Genomic DNA, 13,186 nt, shown 5'->3' with positions numbered 1-13,186 from the left:
ACTTCTGGATCTAACGAACCTGTGCATCCAACAGTGATGGTGAGGGTAGGGGCTGAAGTTGCTGTCACAGTTGAGAAATAACAGAGGTAGAGAAGACCTTGCAATTAGCATTGGATGCAGAAGATAAATGGGGTGACATCAGTGGATGCAGAAGATAAATGGGATGACATTTTGCAGGTGTGGAGCTAACGGATGTTCTCATCCATGCTGTTATTAGAAAATGCTTGTACATGAAGGGATGGGCTGTGGCTCACTGGTAAAGCATCTGCTTGGCATGCAGAAGGTCCCAGGTTCAATCCTGGGTTCAATTAAAAGGACTAGGCAAGTAGATGATGTGAAAGACCTCTGCCTGAGACCCTGGAGATGGTCTGAGTAGACAATATTAAGTTGGATGGACCAAGGGTCTAATTCAGTATAAGACAGCTTCATGTGTTCCTGTGAATCACCATAAGGTCAGTTTATATAATTCTATTGGGGGGGGGGAATGAGTGTATATTCGTGAAGTGGAGTATTGTGAGAGGATTTTGATTCTTTGTCTGGCCAGATCTTAGAATGTTTTTTTTTTTTTTTTGGTTGGTTGGTTCATCCCTGCATATTTGGGGGCTTTAGTAGAATGAATTTGTATACTCCTGTCTTGTGATTATAGGCAGCTATCAATGGTAATTCATGTAACCTTCAGATGGAAAATAGTGGTAAAGAATAAAAGTCAACTCATTTTGTTTCTCATATTATTAGTGCAATAATTGTGGCTGTGGCATTAGATGGTCCTCTTGCAAGTAGTTACTAGCCTGGCTAATGAGAATTTCCAGGGATAACATTCAGTTGGCAGCAAGCAACATTTGTTTGGTACTAGTTGTGTGTAAGGGCGGTAAGAAAGAATCTGTCTTGAGAAAACACAGTGACCCTCTGAATTTTATTGGCTAGTCTTCATAGTTACCACCCCCAGAAGTAAAAGTGTCATTGTACAGGAGTTCATAAGGTCTCCTTCCCAGAAAGGGCTATTGAAGTTGTATCCATTAGTCTTTACCAGCCCAGAAAGAACTGAACCAGAAAAATGGAATACTTGTCAGAAGGTAGACGTTTATACAAATGGAAGAGCAGTCATCATAGAGAAAGAAACCAAAAGCAAAAATAAAAAAAGATTATAGCAGGTAGGACTTCACATTCTGGTTCTTCAAATAACTCAGTGTTTGCATTTCACTAGCTATTTTCCCTCAGGCAATTATTTATTGGGCAGAAATAATAAGAGCGATGATAGTGTCAGGGTGTTTCTACCATCCAGGAACCGTGAGAAGATCAGTTTGCCTTGTTTTCTGAACAACAAACGGGCTACCAAGACATTCAATATAGTATCATGGAAAAAAATGCAAACAGGACAGATTCTAACAAGCAATTTAAGCTTGCAATAAAATATTTTTACACCTTTTGTATTAAATGAGTTATCAGCATACAGCCTGGAAAAAGAAGGGAGGTACAACATTTTTTATTACCATACATACAAGTAAGAAAAGAACCTCTTTTTCCATCAAATTTTGCGGTTTTTTAAACATTATTTTTTTACCTTGGGGTTTCACAAAGTTGTAGAAAAATTCCTTCTCTGTGTACATGCCCCCACAGTGCTGGTTTTTCGATCCTCACTTTGGACGCATGAATTAGATATAAAGATTGGGTATGGGTGTTGTTATCGATCTTTTATTTTGTGGTTTGTTTATAAATGTACCTAAAGTCAGACAAGAACATTGTAGCTAGGATCAGACTTAACTGGATACCATTATAAATAACAACTTTAAATCTAAAGCACAGACATCACAGTGTGCTTTGTGCTCCAGAAAAAGAGAATAAAATGGACAAAGAAGTAGAATGTTTCATAACATCTTTGTCTTTTTTCCTTCTGCCTTTTATTACTTGTGACAGAAATGCTTAAACCAAGCTATGGTATCCGTCAACAGGCAGGACTTGCTTTCTGAGTCAAAAAAGGTCAATTGCACAGTTTCAAAAAGGTGCTGATGTAAAGGGAAGAAAGGTTAAATTAGGAGACCCCTTTGAAATTTCATTATTAAGATCCTCCAAAAGCAAGGAAAAACTCTAGGAAGCTTCAGTTTTAAAAATTAGCATGTAAATTAAGAGGGCCACAGAGAATGTTTCAATAATTTAACAAAGGGTCTGTGCAATTTAAGTTGCTGTTCTTGATAGCACTTTTGTGATTGTGTGTGAGTGTGTTTTAAGAAATACCTCTATGAAATGTAGCCACCTTAAATCCCAGTGCTAGCTTGGCTGTCAGGCCAATGTCACATGAAAGCAGAAGTTGATAAAATATATTAATGGCGTTTAGAGCGGAAATACTTGGGAGGGGGGAACTCTTTCAGTACCAGGCTTTGATTCAATGCAGTGCCCAACTCTGAATGAACAAAACTTTTGATTCAGCTGAAGGAGGGCCTCGTGTTGTAGCATAACATTGAGTTCAAATACATTTTCCAGGAGATTTCTCTAGTGGTCATTGGAGGAAAGGACTTAATCATAATCTTCAGATTTTAAATGCTTTCATAAAGAAGGGGGAAACTAATTATTTGCTACCCGCTGTAGACAATACGGTTGTGTTTTAGGGCCAGGAGGCAAAATCAACTGGCTTAAATGGCTGGGAAATTTAGGATGGTTCTTAAGAAAAATGTCAATAGTTTGAGAGCTGTTGGCATATGCTACTTAGGGACTTTTATAGAAATCATCTTCCTAGAAGGCCTTGAAATGCCAAAATTATCTTCTGGGAGATATGATATACGTATGGCTCTAGATATATTAGGTATATCCTGCCTCATTCTAGGGATTAGAACAAATAATCCTGTGCTTCTTTCCCTTCCTGTTGTATATCTCTATAATTGTGTATTTCTACAATGGAATAACCATCAGTTGTTTCTAGCTGGATCAAGGGAAATCTATTCATGTGCTGTTGTACCCAAGAATCACTTCCCATGATCACTGTGCAGATGATAGCTGTTGGCTAAGGTTGTTTGTCTGCTCCCAGGTGCAGGATTCAGCTTTTATTTCATAATCATTCTTTTTAAAAATCACTTTTTCAATCACTTGCTAATGTGTGCTGAAAGCTGAAATTTCTGGGTCCATACAAACAGCTGTCATTAAGCTGAGACCAGGCAAAAGCAGGATATTTAGCTAGCTTTTATTGTAGCTGTATCATGCTCAGTGGTTATGTGAATCAGTTCACTCTTCCAGATGGTGGCTGTGGACCAGATGTCTGTACTCACAGAGACATCCTCTGCTATTTTGTGACAAAGGAAATTTTTGAACATGTAGCAAGTGGAAGCTCTCAAATAGCATTGTGCAAAATATTTTTGGGTAAATTTCAGGTTCGGGTTTATTGGGCCCGCTTTTTTTTCCAGAAAACCCGAAATAAGCCGAATACCCATATCAGTAAAGGGGTATTTTGGCTTTATTTCCGGGTTTACCGAAAAATTCGGGTCCATTGTAGCCTATGGGGATTTTTTTCAAAGCTGTGGGGGCATTTTTGGAGATAGAGTCACCAAATTTGCAGCATGGCTGCAAGGGACTCTCCTTAGACTGACACCAAAGTTTCGTGAACTTTGGGAAAGGGGGTCCAATTTTATGGGCCCACAAAGGGGTTGCCCCCATCCTCCAGGCATTTGCGAGCTGAGCTGTCCATTGATTTTCACATTTAGAAGTTCAGTGTAGAAAAGAGGTGGAAAGAGCCTATTGACAGGCTGGCACCTCAAAGTCTGGGGGCTCCCTTCGTATCTGGGGCACATAGCATGATGTCCATGCAAATTAGCTTCCAAACTGAGGAAAAAGGCTTAAATGAGGGGCTGTGGCTCAGTGGTAGAGCATCTGCTTGGCATGCAGAAGGCCCCAGGTTCAATCCCCAGCATCTCCAGTTAAAGGAACTAAGCAAGTAGGTGATGTGAAAGACCTCTACCCGAGACCCTGGAGAGCTGCTGCCGGTCTGAGTAGACAATACTGACTTAGATGGACCAAGGGTCTGATTCAGTATAAGGCAGCTTCATGTGTTCATGAAGCCTCTACTCAGGGCGACCTTCAGTTTGACAGCAGGTTTTCAGGGTGGGGGGTGATATCGGAGCCAGCCAGTCATGACCAAGGCAGAGGGGATTGGAAATATTCAGACATAAATTATGTTTATATTTAGTTACACTGGCATGTATATACCTGAGTGAACTGTGATGGTGGGGCTTGTGGTATTCACATATGAAAATTGGTGTATTCTTTCTCTTTTCCAGTGCATCCATCGAGATTTAGCAGCAAGGAATGTTTTGGTTACCGAAAATAATGTCATGAAAATAGCTGACTTTGGGTTGGCCAGAGATATCAACAATATAGATTATTATAAAAAGACTACTAATGTAAGTGGATGGCAGCCTTATCGCTGAAGCCTGTATCTTTTTTCAGTGGTGCATTTAAGTATGGCAAATGTATTCCTAATGGACTTCTTGTACAGCAGCCTAACTTTTAATCAAAGAAATGAAAATAATAGGCAAGTGTGTAAGGATTCCTAACCCCTTTTTACTAGGAAAAGAAGGTTATCTGCTTACACAGCTTGGGAGAGTACGTGTTACATGATTCTTTCTAAAGGATAAGGTTTTGCTGTTGGTTTTTATAGTCTCCATGAAACGTGTAGCACATTCTTTTTCAGTTAGCTAGATACTGAATATAAATATAAATTTGCCTCTTTGTAATCAATGGATGATTTTGTGGAATGCTTCCATTTTGTAATTGCTAACATTTGGTTTTAGTTTAATTTGTTGAGGACTTGCATTACCAAAACTTCGTTTGGAGTCAGTAGAAACTTTATGACATACGTGGCAATCCACTGGTTAAAGTACAAATGCTCCATATTTATACACTGTGCCTTTACCATGGACAGCTGTTTATACTGTTCAAAAATGAATATCTGGGAGAGAAGGCAGATATTAATGCTACATTCATGCATTGTGTGTGTCACAGCCTGACACAGTGAGCATAGAGAAAGGGCTGTTACATGAGGCTTCTGGTGCATCATTTTATAACCCCCTGCTTGCTCATTTAGAAGTGTTGCATTTCTGAGCATGCTGCCTCCTGCTGAGTTAGAAACCCGCATAGGCGTGCAGGGCTGACACTGCATTGTTGAATGGCTGAGGAAATGCTAGGCAAAGGCATCCTTCCATGTTCACAGACGGCTGCTTATCACATTACAGTTTCCCTAACCTTGAGTTTTCTGGGGTATAGCCATTTATCGCTCTCGGTTTGTGGCATCAGGATTCTGAGGAGGGCTGATGTTGAGAGCATTGTGCTTGGGATGGGACAAGCAGCTGAACTTGATCAACTTCTGATTCTTCCAATCCCAAATGCCATGAGTTCGAACCCAATTAGTTCCTCCTTTTCAGTGACATCACCCCAAGGGTCAGGAATGACCCAGTGCTTGCACAGGGGACTACCTTTACCTTTTCAATGAGAGTCTTCTTCCAACTGGGGAAGGCTTTATGATTTTAAATTCTGATCCTCTGTAAGTTAATGGGAGTCAGAACTGTATTAAAAGAGCTAAGGGACATAGTAAAGGGAAACATTATTTCCTCATATTGTACAGAACTCATTTGCTTTACCATCATATTTTTGATACAGCAATTACAATCACTATTTTTTCTTCAGATTCACTTTTGAAATTGACCAATAAATAATGACCCTTTGATAACCGTGTTTTGATTTTTCTTTTCCTGTACAGGGCCGGCTGCCTGTAAAGTGGATGGCACCAGAAGCTCTATTTGACCGAGTTTACACACATCAAAGCGATGTGTAAGTAACTGTAATCTCCCTTAATTAATTTACAGCTTCTTCTAGGGAACCTGAATGACATGCAGTAGAAAAATATTCAACAGATTAAAGTAGGTTTCAGATAACCTTTTCTCTCAACCTTTGATCTCTCATGGGAAATTAATTCAGCACCAGCCAGGCATCTTTATTTGAGCTGGTTTGGAACCTAAAGCAAGTTTCCCTACATTTCATTCCTTTAACAAAAGTGCAAGGCATTTTATCTTACTGTATTAGACTTCAGGACCAAATAAAACAATGGATTCTTTCACCATTCGTGCATCATGGACTCGTCTCAGAAACTAGGGTCGGGAATGCTTACTGTTATGGTTGATTTTTTTTTCTTTTTTACCCCTGTTGCCTTTTCTGAAAATTGCGGCTGTTGTTTTATTTCCTAGTTAGACGATAGAGAGTAGAAAGTGGCCTTAGAAAGTGAGGATTTTCTGGAAGACTGAAAACCAGTGCTCTGTTACTAATCTGGCTGGCTTCAAAGCACATGAAAGAAGGAAAACACTGACTTCCTCTTGTCAGTGTGGAAGTTTCCTTCCCTTGAACCTTTTTACAGATGGAGCCCTCTAAATGTTGTTCTAAATAGTTTAGCTTGGAGCATCTTCACAGAACAACATTTAAAAACTGCTGCCTCTGGTTCCTACATTTTGAGGCATAAAATTCTACTATGTGTTAGCAAAGTGTATCGTTTACTTCATTACTTTAGAGGTAAGGATTACCAGAATCACGAGTATCTTTGACAATGGAAAAAGGTGGTAACTGTGAGTGACCTGTTTCCCGTTGCTTAATATTCATCTTCACTTTCAGCACCCTGGGCAAGTATCTGATATGCAGATTTTCCTCCTTCGTGATCACAGTCTATCCAGAGCCAGTTCTGGTCTATCCTGTCTTGTATAATTTATTGGGACAACATCTTCTAAGGCCTGTGTGGAGTCAGAAGGCCACCATTTTATCTTAATGCCTTTGCCATTATTAATAGCTGGATGGATTGTGGGGTCTTACAGTGCATGTGGTTAGCATTGTCACTTGTTTGCATATATCTGCATATATCTGTTTTGCCATCTGCTAATCATGTTTGCATCCCTGATTGCTAGGGTTGCCAGGTCCCTCTTCTCCACCAGTGGGAAGTTTTTGGGGTGGAGCCTGAGGAGGGCGGGGTTTGGGGATGGGAGCAACTTCAATGCCGTAGAGTCCAATTGCCAAAGCAGCCATTTTCTCCAGGTGAACTGATCTCTATCGGCTGGAGATCAGTTGTAATAGCAGGAGATCTCCAGCTAGCACCTGGAAGTTAGCAACCCTACTGATTGCAGTTATAACTCATATCTTTATTGTTAAACCATGTTCATTCTCCAATATGCCCACAGTAGCACAGATAAGATTATCAGGCATTCTCCCATCCAGGCAGCCTGCAGAGCCTGATCTGCTTAGCTTTACAAGAAGAACTGTAGGCCACTCTCTGGGGTGCTTTGCCCCAAGCAGAAGAACTTGATGATTTATTTCCATAAGCTGCAACTGGAAACAATAGAAAGTGCAGTAAGACTAGTAGAGTCTGCCTTTTAAAGACACACAGATGCATTGCTCAGGTAACAAGAAGCTGTGGTTGGAATGATTCAAGGATATTTCACGATGCTGTTCTGCATCAGTCCAGTTCTGTCACCTTTTAAATGCCAGTTTTATTTATTTCTTCCTCAGATGGTCATTTGGTGTGCTAATGTGGGAGATCTTCACTTTAGGAGGGTCGCCATACCCAGGAATTCCAGTGGAAGAACTTTTCAAGTTGCTTAAAGAAGGGCACAGAATGGACAAGCCTGCCAATTGCACCAATGAACTGTAAGCACTCTTTCTTACTGGACCATATAATAACAGAAGATGTTGTGGGTTTTCAAGGGACAGCTGTCATGCATTTCAACGACATATTCATATAAAAGCATGTTTTATTGTATCTGTCAATGTATGTGGTGGTGCATATTTCAAAAAGGAGAGCTTTGGACAACAGTAAGTGCTAGATTTAGGACAGTACTAATTGCCCGGTCTGCTGTGGGCCTGCTGAAAACACAGGCATAAAAAACCCCCTAATATTTCATTTTAGATATACAGAGACGGGGCTTGTTCACTCACTCACAGACTGGATAGCCCCAGGGACATCAGTTTACATTTTGCCTAGTTTTAGTACTGATTCATGGTGTACCCAGGCCCATTTATTTATTTATATTTGTACCCTGCATTTCTTCCATCATGGAGCTCAAGAAGGCATACTTAGGATACCCAGGGTTTCCACACACTGATTAGAGCGGGACATGATACAGATTTGTTTACCATTTATATCTTGCTGTAAATGTTTAGATGTATTCCAAAACTTAGGAAACTGGCAAAGGGTTACCTTTGCATTCCAGGATCATTCCTGGATAGATTGTTAGTGTTTAAATTGTTAAACAATATAATTTTTGATAGTTCAAGTGGTCGCTGTATGAAACAAACAATACACATCCATAGTGCTGGATCGTATGCCCGCCAACCATACCCTGGGCTCATGCAGCAACTTACATTTAAATACCTGTTTAAGATGAACACATTGTTTAAAGACATGTTTTTGCATATGAACAGCTTATCTCCAAGCATGCAGTAAAGACCCTTGGGCAGCAGTGGCAGCTGTTGCAAAAGGAACTTTTAAAAAACATGCATGAACAATCAGATCTGCAGTGGCGAACTGGAAACTCTGCTGGGCAAAAGGCCTGCCTAAAACAATTACTGGGTGCCAGGAAAAGCATTAGAGGATGCCATGGGGCCCAAGGGCACTGCCTTGGGGACCTCTGCTCTAAGGAATTGTTTTAATCTCTTCCAGCCAGAGAACCATTAACAGCAGGCCTTTTGTTCAATATCTATCTCAAGTTGTGCAAGATATATTTTCTTAAAATAATTGTCCACAGTTTGAAAATCTATAGTCTTTTTAAGCATTTACATTGATCCTGGTGGCTGTCTCAGCTATCAAAAATGTGTTTTCCTTGTACTGTTTAAACATACATGGAGCACAAATTCATTCTATAACTAGCAGTGGAACCCACATGCCCATGTCTTGCAGATGTGGTACATTTGAGCACCTTTCCCGGCAATTAAAAGAACTGGTGTTTCACACTGCATTTGTACTATCTTATGCCAGCAACGAACATCTCATTTTCATATAATGTATTTAAAGATTAGGAAAAGTTATATGAAGGAGAAAACTGTTCTGGGTTACTGCTCCTGTACTGAGTGTGTGCAGTTGGTACAACACTCAGCCAGCAAGAAGGATTTTTGAAATGGCAGAACCCAGAATATATGAGAAGCAGAGTAACCTTGCTGCTCTAAACATTTAATGTTCCAGGGCTGTTGTTAAAATCAAAATCAGTAAAACTGCTTTCGCACAGAAGAATGAAGAATTGAATCACCCATCATTTAGACAACAATGAGAAACATTAATTTTTTTTCACGAAAATAGTTAAGGGCTTCCTGTAGGGACCATTGCGATATTTGCTACCATCGGATATGTTCCTATTGATATTCCGCTACTTCATTTCTTTCCTGGGCTTCATTTGAAAAAGGTAGAATATAAATTTGTTGCACATGGTGATAGTGCATTGATACCTGTAAAGTTACAAATGCACATAGAAGGTAATTAGCACATTGTCTCCTAAATTTCCCTGTCCACAATAAAGAGTACAGCGTTCCAAACTATAACATGTGAACACACCCTGACTTTAAGCTAAACAGCAGTGCAAGTATTATTGAATAGAAAAGCTGCATGTCATAGACATACTGAGTTAATTAACGCAGTGAAATGCTGGTTTCCACAGCTACATGATGATGAGAGATTGTTGGCATGCAGTGCCTTCGCAGAGACCAACTTTCAAGCAGCTTGTAGAAGACTTAGATCGAATCCTCACTCTCACAACTAATGAGGTTAGTAAAACACCTGCTCCTTATGTGATAAATGTAATTAATGAAAACAGGAAATTTTGAAATATCACTGCTAGCATACAACTATAGGTTTTATTATAGATCCGTGTTCTGCAGCGGCACATTGCAATCCTAGCTGGGATCCTGAAGTGTCAAGACCATCGTGTACAAACTGGGCTCTGGAGGGTAGGTTCTGCTCTTACTGAGACAGTCCAGGCAAAGGACTCTGCTTTCCCCATAGGAATGAAAAGTGTTCTTATTTGGAGGTAGCACAGGGATACACTTGATGATACCACAATGGAGGGAGCGAGACAGTGAGAGAGCTAGCCTGTTTTCTGAACTTAGTGACCTCAGCCATTGAGACTCAATCCCACTCCTGCCTACATAACTCCATTTTTGGCTTGGTTGCTTGCTTATATGTAGAGTAGAACAGAACAGTGCAGCCTGCACTGTTTTATATGTAAAGATGCAAAATAAGTCCAGCTACAGTACCAAATTTAGTTAACAGTTGTGGTATGGAAAAGGTCTTTGGAGGTCACGTGATAAGACTCTGAGACCTCCATTTAATCTGAACTGTGGTTTCTCCATAAGCTGTCTTTTTTTTTCTTTACTTGGAAAATTTGTCACATTTGGAGACCAGCTCAGGTCCTGAAAGTGTACCTGCAATCACAGATTGTCTTTCAAGTATATAACAACGAAGAGGTACACTAGGATGTATCTGGAAAGATTTTTATCTACAGAAACCCCTGATAGTGAAGACCCCAAATCTAACAATAAACCAGTAGTTGCATTTTATCACAGAAAATCAAATAAAGGTTATCACACTAAGTTATGGTGTGAATGGCTTCCAGATGAACACATAATCTGTTGGATCGTCTTGAATCACATGGATACAACCTTTCTTCGGGTGTTCTAATAGCTTCCTCCCTCTATTTATGCCAGAAATCTCCTGCTCTGTCTTGCTCCTAAAAGCTGTCACGCTAATTTATATTGAGGAAATGATTACTTCTTTTGAAGTCAATGGGAGATTTGCCATTGATGATGAAGGCACCACAATTTTACCCTGTATGCATAGAGAGCCTAATATTGTTTCTGGGTAGATGCAAAGATCAGAGATTAGACGTGAAAAAATTCTTACAAATGGAAGTAACATTAGATCAAAAATGCACAGTAAGATACTTTTTGCTATGCGGGGTGTTCCTTTTCATTTTGTTGACCGTCTTCATACAAAAACATGTACAATGATGATTTTTTTTTAAGTAATCAGGAAATCTGTGCAAACCAGCTTTATCTAATTGATTCCCCCCCTTAGAATAGTAACTCATGGTTTAGCAAATGAAGAGATTGTATTTAAATGAATACAGCTGCTTTGCAGAAGTTGAAAGACAAAGAGGGTTTCAAGGAGAAAAGAAACTTTATTCTCTTGCCAAAGCTGTTATTTCCAGAAGAAGTCCTTTCACCCTGGATTTCATTTCACCTGATACTGCTTGTCTTTTTTTTTTTCATGGCTCCATTGAAATGTCTGGGGATGCTCTCCTGTGCAAGTCCATTGCAGTGAATAGGAGCTGCCCGGGCATACTTCCATGCTTTTGCAGAGCTTCCATTGATTTCAATGAGGTTTGCACAAGACAGTAATTGTAATTTATTGTTACGGACATTGGCAATTGCCCGGTTGGTTGTAATCCACAGATATTAGGGCAGGAGGAAACAGTTATCGGACATACACTCTGATGGCATAATACTTTAGACTATCTAAGATATACATTCTAAAGGTTCTTTTACTTGTTAAAATTGAAAGTCATTGTCATAAAATGCAAAATATTCAACAAATAAATGGGTATCAGAATGGAATGTTCATTCCCTCTGTTAATCATTTCCATGTGCTAGACAAAAATAGTTCTCTGAGGGTAAAATTTCATTTTTATCATCGTTAAGCAAAAAGTTTGCTTTTGATGTGGCTAGTGGATATGTTTCAACGGGGGTGGTTGACGTTGATTTTGTTGGAACTGACACGTCTGCCTCAGAAATGCTTTCTTTTGGTTTTCTTCCCCTTCTTCTGGTTTTATGAGCTGTGTAAGGATGTCAAAGGACCACTCATTTGTGGAGTGACTTATCTTAATACAAAATGGCCTCAGTCTGCAACCAGTTGTCGATTTTTTTTGTCCATGAAACATATATGTAGCATAAAACACAGCTCAGTTCTAAAGGAAATGGGATTGTCTTCAAATGTCTTACAGTGTACCTCTTCTGACCTGTCTTACAGGAATATCTAGACCTCAGTGGACCACTGGAACAGTATTCACCTAGTTATCAAGACACTAGGAGTTCATGTTCTTCAGGTGACGACTCTGTTTTTTCTCCTGATCCAATGCCTTATGAACCTTGTCTTCCTAAATACCAACACATAAACGGCAGTGTTAAAACATGAAAACATGAAAAGAACCTTTCTTTATCCCAAATGGAATAAGGGAACAAGGATATCCATCTACCTATCATGTGAAAAGAGAGCCTTTCTTCTGACACATAAGATTTTTGTTTGTACATATGAAAAGTAGGGACCAAAACAAAGCAAAATATTGGCCAAAGTATTTTCAGAACACATGGAAATAATGTTGTATGTTGGAACGCCAAACAATTTTCAGAAGAAGGGATTTTTTATGGGCCACATATGGACTCAAGTTGCTAGGTCGGTTCTTGGGCCTGGAAGCTGCAACACACTTTTCTACATTTGATGGACCAGTTGGACTTGAGGCAAACACTGGGTCATGCCTTTCTTGTTTATTTTGTAATATTTGGAGAAAATATATGTTGACACACACTTACAGAGCACAAATGCAGTATATAGGTGCTGGATGTATGTAAATATAATCAAATATGTATAAATATATATTATATATTTACAATGAATTATTTTTTGTATTGATTTAAAAAATGGATGTCCCACTTCACCAAGCAAATTTGTATCCTTTAAAAACAACAACACAACAGCTACATGTAATTGCTGTTCATACATAGATTTTTCTAAAAAGAAAAAGAAAAAAAATCCACTATCCAAAGGTGGGAAACACTTTACTTTCAGGGAAAATGGTATATCATTAATTTATTAATTAATTGGTAATGTACAAAAACAATTAATCTTTTATAGGGTTTGTGTTATTTTGTAATTTAAATGGCATTTCTATGCAGGCAGTGCAGAGAACTAGTGGATATATTGCTCAAACTTTATTAGTTGTCAGAGTCTTTTTTAAAACAAAGAGAGAAATATTTACAGTATATAACTAATTTGGGGGATTAAGGTTTTGATTAATTCTGGTTTTTTAAAAGTGCAGTTTAAAGTTCTGGAGGAATCTCAAGTGTCCTTTAACAAGGAAGTATTTTGCTCTCTGTGGGCGAAAACGCATGGTCGCTTTATCCTCCT

General features: G+C 39.2%; 1 protein-coding gene across 5 annotated transcripts in view; it reads left to right on the top strand.

Moving 5' to 3' along the window:
* FGFR2 (fibroblast growth factor receptor 2) overlaps window positions 1–12,748 on the top strand; it is a 165,066-nt gene extending 152,318 nt beyond the window's left edge. For all 5 annotated transcript variants that reach the window (XM_056850348.1, XM_056850349.1, XM_056850350.1 and 2 more), the window contains 5 exons: window positions 4,263–4,385; window positions 5,741–5,811; window positions 7,528–7,665; window positions 9,666–9,771; window positions 12,032–12,748. In XM_056850348.1, the coding sequence (XP_056706326.1) occupies window positions 4,263–4,385; window positions 5,741–5,811; window positions 7,528–7,665; window positions 9,666–9,771; window positions 12,032–12,196 (603 nt within the window). In that variant the 3' untranslated portion in view covers window positions 12,197–12,748. The remainder of the gene's footprint in view (window positions 1–4,262; window positions 4,386–5,740; window positions 5,812–7,527; window positions 7,666–9,665; window positions 9,772–12,031) is intronic.
* The last annotated feature ends 438 nt before the right edge of the window (window positions 12,749–13,186 follow it).

The sequence above is a fragment of the Euleptes europaea genome, chromosome 5 (assembly GCF_029931775.1).
Source record: "Euleptes europaea isolate rEulEur1 chromosome 5, rEulEur1.hap1, whole genome shotgun sequence".
NCBI lineage: Eukaryota > Metazoa > Chordata > Lepidosauria > Squamata > Sphaerodactylidae > Euleptes > Euleptes europaea.
Note: the sequence above shows the minus strand (reverse complement) of the source record. Positions and strands in the feature narration are given on the sequence as shown.